Source organism: Octodon degus, unplaced genomic scaffold, assembly GCF_000260255.1.
Source record: "Octodon degus isolate 3935 unplaced genomic scaffold, OctDeg1.0 scaffold00112, whole genome shotgun sequence".
NCBI lineage: Eukaryota > Metazoa > Chordata > Mammalia > Rodentia > Octodontidae > Octodon > Octodon degus.
Window position 1 is genome coordinate 5,813,167 of NW_004524688.1, and position 12,036 is coordinate 5,825,202.

The following is a 12,036-nucleotide window of genomic DNA, read 5'->3' on the forward strand; positions in this document are numbered from 1 at the left end:
CGGTCCCTGTGCTTTGCTAAGCTTGTTCTAAGTAGGTGCTTTAGACCACTGAGCCATCTCACCAGCCCTGTTAGTGACTTTTGTTTGCTTGCTTTTTTTGTTTTGTTTTGTTTTTGTTTTTTGCTTGCTTGTTTTTTGATGCTGAGGAATAAGCTAGTGGAGTGATGGTGCACTTTTTAGAGATGCGTGCCCCAACTGCAACCCCAAGCCTACTTTTATTGAAAAGTGCCAACACTGAAATAAAACCTGGATGTCTGATGCTTACTTAGCTGCTGGGGTGACTTGATTCAAGTGCCACAGGTTTGCCACCCCTGACCTAGGTCCTCGAGCATGCTAGGTATGTACTTTACAGCTGAACTATGTATAATGCCAGCCTGGTTCAGCCTTTTTTGTTCAACATGTTTTTGGGGTTATTTTTTCTCCCCCTATTGTTGCTTGTGGTTATAGACCCTTCTAGTTAACATATAGTGTTCCTTTGTGGATATACATTGCAATTCATTTATCCATTTTACCTTTTGTGAGCATTTGTGTAGGTTCCAGTTTTTGGCTTCTGCAAATGTAACAGCTACTGTGATTATTGTGATGCATATCTTTTGATGAGCATATGTTTCCAGTTCTACAAGGGTAAGATGAGAATAGTTGACAGCTATCCTAGCCAATGCAGACAGTTCTCCAAAGTGCTCTTAGCATTTCACCCTCCCCTGCAATCTCAGTGTTCTGTGGCTCTGTACCCAGATGGCACTTGTAGCCATCATTTTAGCCAGTTCGACTGGTGTGCATTATTTACATTTTCATGATTCTATGTTTACTGATGATTTTTTTTTTTTGAGACAGGGTCTTCCCATGTAATTCAGGCCGGCCTAGACTTATTATATAGCCCAGGCTGGCTTTGAATTCATGGCAATCCTCATATCTCAGCCTCATGAGTGCTGGGATCACAGGTGCACATGACCATACCTGGTTTGATGATCAATTTTATCTTTTTGTTTTGCTTATGGATTTATAAAGGAAGCTTGTATGTTTTTATACAAATATTTAACCAAGAATTTGTTTTCTGATGAAGACCAGTAGATATAGACTTAAAATTAAGATTTACAGGGCAAGCAAGATAGCTCAGTGGACAAGCATGTGCTTTGGCAAGCACAGGGACAAGGGTTCGATCTTCAATCTCCTCATGTCATGCAGGCTCCACCCCTGGGGCAGCCGAATCCAGGCATGGTGGTACATGCCTGTAATCCTAGTGCTGGGGAGGCTGAAAACAGGATCACCACGAGTCTGAGCTGCATAGTGAGACCCTGTACTAAATACATAAAGTGGAAGGGGAAAAAAAAGACAGATGTAGTAGTTGAAAGGGAAAAAAATGAACTATTTCTGTATTTTTCAGTGAAGAAAGCTCTTATTCCTCTATCTGTGTTATATAATGTCAGTAACACCATGAGGATGTTATAACCCGGAACAATTTAAGACATGATAACGTAGTACTTTCAAGTGAGTTTTCAGATTCCAGGCCCAGCTAAATTACATTTCAGAGTGTAGGAGTTGATCATGTGGTTGCTGATTCCCTCGGGTAGCTGTCATGGATCCTGGAATCTGTCTTGATCTGTAGTTTTTGGACAAAAAATATACCCATACTTTTCCATTTGGAAGGGTGGCTAATGGGACAGAATAATCTGGTTCCACAACTGAAGAGATGGACCAAAACCAAAAGAATGGAATTTAAAAGGCCTTAACATTGGCTTTCAAACCAGTTGTGCAGGAACCTGGCTTTACAACATTTCATGTGAAGAATTGGAGGCTTTAGTTTTTCTCAAAGCTTCATTTGAACCAGCAGTTGAGCGAGGCATTTAAAGGAGGTCATTGTAGTCTTGAGCCATGCCTAGGGTGGCTGAAGTCCAGGTCACAGTAAATAAAGCAACATAGTCTTGAAACTTGAGTGCCTTTTTATGTAGATCATTAACAACCTGGATGAGTGACTTGGAGATGATGACCTTGGTCTCATTCTGACCATGACAGGGATCTGAGGAGTTTGAGCAGTTAGTATCTTCTAGGAGATCAGGCCAAGGTAAATTAGAGAGGCCATTACTCTTCTTCCAGTCTCAGGAGTCTGGGCTAGCCTGTGTCTCTGCTGGGTCCTGCCGCCTTCCCTCACCTGCTTTGTCCACACTGGCTAGAGAAGCATGTGTGCGGCCATATCCTCCCTTGCCTGTGAACACTGCTTGTTACTGTGTCTCTAGGACTAGTGTAATGCCTGACAGCACCCAAAAAACATGTTCTAAAAGCAGGTCCAGTGAGTGTGAGAGGCGAGTGTTCAAGGAATGCTCATTGGCAGAGTAGCTTTTTGGGGTCACCCGTGCGCTCTTCCCAGAATTCACTCTTCAGGTCTAGGCTGGTCCACAGGAATGCAGCAGGAAGACCTGCAGCAAAGAAGCTAGCATTCATAACTCCAGAGGCTCCATGTATGCTCAGTGATGCAGGACACGCATGTCACTGTCTCATTGCTGAGAAGGGTGGCTGTGGCCAAGCACACAGCATGTCTATGTGGTTTGGTAACCTATAGGTGCCATGTCCCCAGACACTTTGCTCTTGTCCACTGGGGACTAACTCATATGTCTTTTCATACTCCTGCTTCAGGATGCTTTGCATGTGGGATGGAAAATGGATTTCGAGTCTACAACACTGACCCACTCAAAGAAAAAGAGAAACAAGGTAAGGGGAAGATGGACTTTCCTGGCTTTCCTTTTTTCCTTTTCCTCAGTCTAAACTTTATTTTTCACAGAGGACAGCTGTTTCTGAGAGGTAAACAAGGTTCTGGCCTTTCACAAACCCCAGCAGAGCTATGGTCTTTGTCTCTGTGAGCTCTGTGAGGTGGCTCTGTGCCAGGGAATGTGGTTGGGCTGACTGGTGGTGAATAATCCAGCAAACTGACCTCTCCCATTTTTGGAGGAATAAGTTTTTGAAGGCATCCACTTCCTCTCTTTCGTTATTGGATATAAAGCTATAAAGAACTCAGCTGATGAGTTTAATTGCAGCATGTGGGTCTCTCAACTCTTGGCAAATGAACAATAGTTAGAAAATATTATTTGAGTTAGACATGTTGGTGTATTCCTGTAAAACCAGGACTCTGAGGGGAGGCCGAGACAGAAGGATCATAAGTTTGAGCCCAGCTGGAGCAAGCATGGTGATGTAGTGAGACTTTATCTCAAAATTAAAAATAGAAAAAGGTCAGGAGATATATAGCTCAGTGCAAAGACCCTGGGTAAAATAAAGTAATAGTGGTACTTTTCCTGTTTACTAAGGAAAAGGTTAATATTTATAGGTAGAATTTTTCAGTTCAACTTTGTCTTTCTGTGAAGTTTTCTTAAATATTTAGCATCCCCTGGACTTTACCTGCTAGGAAAACCAAACCCTGCTGATAAATGAACAAATTGCAGATTAAACTGGAAATGAGTGACATCCTTTTCTCCCTGAAGTTGTGTTTTTAAGTTTCGACTCCAGAGTTGTTTTTCATTTGTAGGAGAAAGTCATTCCTGGAATATCATGGCATCTGGTGCTTTTCACGTTAGCAACCAGTGTCCCACAGCAGGGGTTTTCTTGGCAGGGAAACCCTGTTTTCAAATGAAATCTTAGGTATGATCCTAGAATATAAACGGTAAGTGGTACTTTGTATCTGGGAGTTTATTTTTTATTTATTTTATCCATGTCTGTGATAAAGTTGCATTTATTTCTTAAGTGGAGGTCTCTAGTTTTTTTTAATAGAAAGCATAACCAGTACCCTGGAGCTCCAGTTGGATCCATGTTGGGTAGGGGTGAACTCTGTGGCTCACTCAGTTGCTTTGTGATCTTGGGCAACTTCTCAATCTCTCTGGGTTTTAGAGAAGTTCTGCGTGAAATGAGCATACTAGCATGCATAGATTAGTGACTGACAAGCACGTGAAGCTCTGACCATAGAGCAGGCTCCACCACACAAATCTGCCCTTAGTAACAGGCAGTATGTTCCAAGACCCACTAGCTGTCTAACGACTCCAGAGAGTGCTATATCTTATGTAGGCTATGTTTTTTCCTTTTTATCCATGTCTGTGATAAAGTTGCATTTATAAGTTAGGCATAGAGATTGACAGCAATAGCCAACTGTAAATCGTGGCAACCTTAGCATATATTTTGGGTTTTATATTTGTTTTTGTTTTTTTTTTTTCTTGAGTTGCTAGGAATTAAATCTAGCATGTTTGCATTAAGCTAAATTTTTATTCCTTTTTTTATTTTGAGACAGAATCTCACTAAGTCTTTAAGTTTCCCAGACTGGGTTCCAATTTGCAATCTTCCTGCCTCAGCCTCTCAAATTGCTGGAATTACACACATATTATTTCCCCCTTAAATTGAGAGCTTTTACTTTCACTTAAAGGGAGCATTTTGTGGCTTTCCCTTGGCATATTGAAAGTGCCAGCATTGCTACTCTTGGCCTGGGGCCATTATTAAAATAAGGGTGACTTGCCAGGCATGGTGACCCATACCTGTAATCCCAGGCTGGAGCAGGAGGAATTCAAGGCCAGCCTGGGATATAAAGTGAGTTTAAGGCCTGGCTGAACTATGTAGCAAGACCCTGTCTCAATAAAGGAAAGTTAAGTTAAATTAAAATAATAAAATAACGTAAAATAACAAGATAATAAAAAATGACTTGAACATAAACACTCTGATAATTGAGTAGCAATTAAGTGACTAAGTCATACAGTGTGGACACACCTTGGCTGGTTGATTTCTGTCCTGCATGGAATGAGAGGGTCAGATTTCTTCATACCATTCAGAACAGTATGAAGTTTAAAACTGATGAATTATTTATATTTGGAATTTTCCATTTAATATTTTTAGAATGATATTTACCAAAGATAACTGAAATCCTGGGGCGCAGGACCAAAGGTAAGGGGGGCTATTGTGTACAGTAAGTTAGTGAAGTCTAAGTGTCATTAATGATGGTCATCTTCTATTGATTTTCTGTGTTTCTAATTTATTTTGTCTTCGTTATACAGTGAATTATGACAGGTTTTTTTTTTTAATACAGATAAGTAGTAATGAAACATTTTAAAACAGCTTAACTTGGAAATCTCTAGATACTTTTCACTGTTAACCCAGAAGTTTAAAGACGTTCTATAGAGCCAGGTGAGGTGGTCTATAATGTCAATAATCTCAGCTTTCTAGGAGAATTGCAAGTTGGAGCCTAAGCTGGGTAGCTTAGCTAGACCTTACCTCAAAATAAATAATAAAAAGGACTGGGTCAGTGCAAAGGCCTGAGTTCAGTCCTCAGTACTTGGGGGGAAAAATCAGCTGTGGACTCTGGTGTCATAGCCGAAACACTAGCAACTGCCTAATGAAATATTTACAGTAAATTCAGAATTTCTTCTAAAAATAAGTTAGACGCAAAACATCTGAAACTGGTTGAGTTCTAGCAGCATGCACCATCTCTGACTTCTCAAACCTCTGGTAGGCAGGCCCTCTTGAGCATGCTTGCATGGTGAGTCCATGTTGTGTGCTTGTGGCGTGCTGTATCCCCAGCCTCCAGGAGCAGATACAAGCCTGCATGGTTCTCTTTGATAGCACATTTTAAGAAATTCACTTATATGCACCTCTAGGCTCATCTGTTGTTGTTTCTGGCAGCTGGCATCTTAACAGCAGGCTTGACCTTGTTCCTCTTTTATTTAGCAGATTCTTGTCAGAGGGTGAGAAAAAAAGTGCCCAGTGCAGCAGTCTGCTCTCCAGTCCTCTTCCTCCTTCTCTGGCCCCCAGTGAGGGCCCTGGGGAACTGGGCCATGAGCAGCTAGCTGCCCCTTGTGGGCAAGCCCACTGCTGCTTGACAGGAGCAGGAAGCTGATGTGAGGATAGTTGTTTGGGGGTCCTACTTACCCTCCCAGTATGTCCCACTCTAAGCACCCTGGGAGTCCAGAGAAGGGCTGCTCATCTTGGGTTGCAACTATATACAGAGCTGAGAACACAGAAAACTCCAGGTAAAACTCAAGAATGTTGTGCCCAATGTTAATACAAGCATAAAAGAGTGTGTGTAAAAGAATCAGCATGACTTTGATGTAGAAACACAATTCTTCATCTTTCAAAGGTAAACCCAAGTTGTATAGCTCACCTGAGGCTCAGCCAAGGATTGAGGGTTGGTGACCAGTGTTATGGGCAGCTAGCAGGGGAGCAGAGGCAGAGGGATTTGGAGGCCTAAAGGCAGATCCACTTGGCAAGAGGTGAAGACTACTGTCCCTCCCCCACTTCCTTGTTTTAGACAGATGTTGGAGTAGGACCTTGAGATATATGGATGATAAACTAGAAAGGGATATTGAGAATCTGCCCACATAACAGTACCGGCCTGTAGTTTTCATCTTGTTTGAGCAGCAGGTCCTCTGGGCTTGCTGCTGATCCCACTCCCATGTTAAGTGAAGCCCTGGAGAAACTGGAGGCCCCAAGGAGAAGGTCGTGGTCAGGTGGGGAAGAATGTAGAGGTGGTCTGGAGTTTGTTAGAAATGTGAGCCTGGGAGCTGGGGAGATAGCTCCGTGGAATAAGCACTTGCCTGGCAAGCTCAAGGACCTGAGTTCAATTCCTGGTTCTGCAAAAAACAAACAAACAAAAAACCTTTCTTTGGGGCCAGAGAGATGGCTCAGTAGGATAAGCGCTTGACTGGCAAACGCAAGGATCTGAGTTCAATACCTGGTTCCGCCAAAAAAAAAAGAAAGAAAGAAAAATGTGAGCCTGGTGTGGTTTCATAACCTGGTACAGTTTGGCCAAATTTGTTCATTTTAAATAAACGTACTAGTTACTCCAGCAATTATACTTGTTTGTTTGAAACATGGATTCACTATATAGATTAGGTTGGCCATCAACCATGTAGCCCAGGCTGGTTTTGAACCTGCATCGATCCTCCTGCTCCTACCTCCCTAGGACTGGGATTACAGGCATGTGCCACCATGCCTGGTTTCAGTGGCCAGCATGGTATACCTGGGGTTCCAGGGCTGGCATGGCATGTGGTACCAGGGATTGAACCCAGTTCCCTGCATTTGCCAGGCAGGTGCTTAGACTGCCAAGCTACCTCCCCAGCACTATGCTTAGAGGACTTTATCTGAGGAAAAAATAAGACAAAAGACACCAGATGCTTATATAAAGATAGTAACTGGCAGCAGCTTTTAGTTATGAAAGACTGGGGGGGGGAGGCCTGGAAATGTAGCTTATGAGAGCACTTGCCTAACATGTATGATGTCCTGGCTTTGATATTTTATGTACGTGTGTACACACACAGAATAAAACTTAGAAAAGAAAGGCCTGAAATATACCTCAGCAGCCTAAGAGCCTGCCTGGCAAGCACAATGTCCTGAGTTTGATCCCCTGTACCAAAAAAAAAAGAAAGAAAAGAAAAATTGAGGGATGACATGAATAGTTATTAGAAGAGTAGTTGTGGTACATCCTTAAAGTAGTGCGTGTCATGCAAAAATATGACCATCAGCCTGTGGATCCTAATGTGGAAGGGAAAATGGTGCAGGCCATGTTGCTTCCTTTGAGCCAGTGTTTATGAACAGGAAATTGTAAGTGCATAAATGATGTCTTTTAACAGTGTTTCCTACTGTGTACTTTTCTGTATTGTATAGTGATGTACAATTTTTGTAATAAGAACTAATCGGGGGGCCGGGGAGATGGCTCAGTAGAATAAGTGCTTCCCTGGCAAGCATAAGGGCCTGAGTTCAATCCCTGGTTCTGCAAAAAAACCTAAAAAACCCCAACTAATTAGGATGTTTCCATTTAAAAAATAACTTCACCGAAAAGGAGGTGCAGACTGAAACAGAGCCACACTGGCAGACGCCTTGCTTCCTCCGGTGCTTCCTTTCTGTGGAAAGCAGCACTGTTCCTGTGGCCACCTGCTGGGTAGTGCTCTGCCCATGAACAGCTGTCACTCCTCATCGCTTAGTCCTTGTCAGGCGTCTATTGGAAACTTGGCCCTTCAGTCAGTGAGACACTTTTGTGTCTTCTGTCAGTATCTATGACTTTAATAAGCTGTCAAATGCCCTAGTGACTTTATACTGGGACACTGACAAGCGAGCATCCTGATCCCCGAGCCAGCTGCTGTCCAGGTAGCCCCTTCTTTAGAGAGAGCCTCTCCTTCCTTCCTTGGGCTGTGTAGGAGGGTTGTGGGGGGAGTCACACTTCTCCTTTTTGTCTCTCTCTCTCTCTCTTTTTTTTTTTTTTTTTGCGGAACTGGGGATTGAACTCAGGCCCTTGCGCTTGTCAGGCAAGCACTTATTCTACTGAGCTATCTCCCCAGCCCCATCCTTTTTGTCTCTTGACTTGGTCCTAAAAATCTGGTTTTCTTTTCATGTTAAAAGCCTGGAGACCTTATGGGTGGGGGTGTTTCTACGTAGTTTTGCTTTGTTTATTTGGGTACTGGGGCTTGAACAAACAACCTCACACCTGTGTGCTCCATCATTAAGCCACTACTAGCCCCAAGTCTCAACCTTTAGGTTCCTCCTTCCTCAGCCTCTGGGATAGTTGGAATTATAAGCATGAGCTACCATGCGTGTGGCTTCCTTATTCTCAGCTGTTTGAGTTTTTTGGTTGGTTGGTTTTTGAAGTCCTCACTGTGTAGTGCAGACTGGTGCTGGTGCTAAACTCCTATGTAGCCCAGGCTGGCCTTGAACTTGCAGCAATCATCCTGTCTTAGCCTCCCGAGTACTAGGAATATAGGCATGCACCACCACACTAGGCTGCGTCTTTGTTATTGACACTGATACTTTTCTAAATTGTATCAGACATAGCCCAGGCATGGTGGCACACACTTGTAATGTAATCCCAGTACTCAGGAAGCTGAGGCAGGAGGATTGCCATGAGCTTGAGGCCACCCTGGGCTATATAGTAAGTTCAATATCAGCCTTACTATATAGTGAGACCCTGTCTCTAAATAAATAAATATCTAGCATCAGGCAGAACTAGAAACATAAAATGTTTACATCTTTTGCAAAGTAAGTTTTTGTTAAAGGCTTAGAGAAAATTATATTCTGTGTCTTTTAAATTAAAACAGCAAAAATACTTTTAAATAGAACAACCATTTTTTTTTTTTTTTGCAAAAATCAGTAGGTTTTTTTTCTTCCCTTAAAAGGCTAAATAATATCAAATATTTATGGAAGTATAGCTTTGTTTTATTTTTATTGAGGTCATTGAATTAGTTCTCTGTATCTGAGTCTCATTTCAGGAGTTTTGCGTCTGTTGACAGTTCTGTGTTTCTGGTAGCCATATTCATGTCTCGCTAAGGGATCAAGTGACTTAGTGTTTTTATGGCTTCAGTAGGCTAGCCTGACAGGTTGCACATTAATTAGTAAGGTTACCTGGGAGCTTAAGCTCACACGGTAATATTCGTGTGATAGTTCTTTCACATTTGAACAGTGTCTCACTACTTACACAGTAGTGATCTCTTGACATTCTTCTCAGATTGCTTTTAATAGACTTGTTTCTAAAACTAATTGAACCTGCCTTGAGGGAATGGCCGTTTCTGTTGCCCTGAAGGCAGTGACATTTCTTTGACAGTGACATTTTATTTTCTGGATTGTGATCAAAACCATAAAATGTAACATCTTAACCATCTTCAATTGTACAGATGAGAGATGTTAGTTATAGTCACGTTGTTGTTAAACAGACCTCTCCAGTTTTTACTTCTTGCAAAACCAAAACTCGGTATCATCAAACTCGCTGAACAACTCCCTATTCTCACACCCTGAACCTGGTAATGTCCCCCTTCCCATAAAAAAAACTGGAAGATAAACCCATGGCCTTCACTTTCACACTGAGCTAAGGGCTGCACAGCCCTTTTTTCAGTTCTTTTTTTTTTTTACAGATTTAATACAGGGTCTACAGGGTCTCACTACTTAGACTCATAGTAGTGATTCTCCTGTTTTTAGCCTTTAAGTGCTGAGATTACAGGCCTGTGCCACCACACCCAGACTCAATCACTGTCTCAACCCACTCAAGGGGGTGGGGCAGGCATGGCATGCCTAGGATCGAACCCTGGTCCCTGTGTTGGCTTAAGCAGGTGCTTTAATCCACTGAGCTATCTATCTGGCCGGCCTTTAGAGACTTAATCTTTGATCGTTTTACATTGTGTCTTTTTGTGACTGGCTCATTTCACCTAGCGTAAAGTCCTCAAGGTTCATCTGTTGTAGCAGATGCCAACATTCCTTCCTTTGTGACGCTACCATTCCATTGTACTACATCTTGCTTGTTGAGCCTTGATCAGACCCTTGAGCTACCCCTGCACTTTGATGTTATGACTAATGCTGTTGAGAACATGGGTGGATGGGAATTTCTTTGGGATCCTGCTTTCAGTTCTTGTGTTTGTATAGTCAGAAATGGGATCTTTGGATCTTAGGGTCATTCTTTCTGTTAAGTTTCTCGCGACACTGTACTATTGTCTACAGTAGCTAGCGCAGACAGACGATGAGGTTCCAGATTTCTCTGCAAGATCACCAGAACTTGTCAGGCCCTGTTTCCTGACAGTCAGCACACTAGTGGTGTGGAGAGGAATCTCCTTTGGTTTTTTGGTACCAAAGATTGAACTCAGGACCTTGCGCATGCCAGGCTGGTGCTTATCCTGCTGAGCTATCTCCATCTCATTTGGCTTTGATGTGTGTTTCTGTGGTGACTGCTGACCAAGCATCTTCTCTTTACTTGTTGGCCATTTGTAAATTATCTTTGTTTTTTTTCTTTTTTATGTATTTAGTACAGGGTCTACAGGGTCTCACTATGTAGATTGGACTCCTAGTGATTCTCCTGTTTTCAGCCTCTGGGATTACAGGCACACACCACCACGTCCAGTCTCAATCGCCATCTCAGTACACCCCAGGGGTGGGGCTAGCACAGCACACATAAGCAAACACTTTAGTCTGCTGAGCTATCTGGCCAGCCTTGTAAATCACCTTTGGATGAACATCTATTCCAGTACTTTGCCAATTCTTTCTCCCCCCCCCCCCCCCCCCCGTCTCTCTCTCTGGTACAGGGTCTTTCTACACAGCTTGGACTGATATTGATCCTCCTGTCTCAGCCTCCCCAGTGCTGGGATTATAGGGGTGTGCTACAACACCCGGTTTCAGTGGCCAGCACAGAGGCACAATATTGGTACCAGGGATCAAACTCAGGTCCTTGTGCTTGCCAGGCAGGTGCTTAGACCACTAAGCTATCTCCCCAGCCCCCACTTTGCTAATTTTTAATAATTTTTGTTGTTGAGTTGCGAGAGTTTATCTAGTATTCTGGATATTAACCTCATATTAGCTTAAATGGACAGTTTTTCCCTTGCTCCATAGATTATCTCAGTGATGACAAACTTGCGCGAACTGCAACCCAAAACCCACTTACTCCTCACAGTGTACCAATGCTGCAGCTAAACCTGAATGCTGAGGTTTGAGTTTAGAAAAATCATCTTAGATGTGAGCATCTTCTGTCTTAAAAACACAATCAGAGCGTTCAATGGTGCATTTGGTGTGTTTTTGCAGTTAATGTGACTTTGTTGTTGTGTGCATGCTGATAATTTGTCAAACTTTGGCCCACACATGTAACACTCAACTGTTAATCTGTTTTTTGGGTTTTTTTTTTTTAATGTATTTAGTACAGGGTCTACAGGGTCTCACTATACAGATTGGACTTGTAGTGATCCTCCTGTTTCCAGCCTCCCAAGCACTGTGATTACAGGTGTGTGTCACCACACCCAGTCTCAATCGACATCTCAGTGTACCCTTGGGGCAGGGCCAGCACATCATGCTGGAGATTGAACCCTGGTCCCTGTGTCTGCCTAAGTAAGCACTTTAATACATTGAGCTATCTGGCCAGCCCTTGTTAGTCTGTTTCTTTTTTTTATTTAGTTACTTTTTTATGAATGTATGTTTTAATGTAATGGTAATTTTCTTTCTTTTTTTTTTCCATAATTTTATTGAGAAACAAATAGCAATGAGACAGTTTCAAACCAAATTGCTAGGACAATTTCAATAATTAACACATTGCATACATTCTTCCTAGTGGTT

At 42.5% G+C, this 12,036-nt stretch overlaps 1 protein-coding gene across 1 annotated transcript in view; it reads left to right on the forward strand.

Moving 5' to 3' along the window:
- The window catches only part of Wdr45b (WD repeat domain 45B), a 38,724-nt gene that overhangs the window by 6,132 nt on the left and 20,556 nt on the right, over nucleotides 1-12,036 (forward strand). The window contains exon 2 of the mRNA XM_004639452.2: nucleotides 2,632-2,706. Coding sequence (XP_004639509.1) covers nucleotides 2,632-2,706 — 75 coding nt within the window. The remainder of the gene's footprint in view (nucleotides 1-2,631; nucleotides 2,707-12,036) is intronic.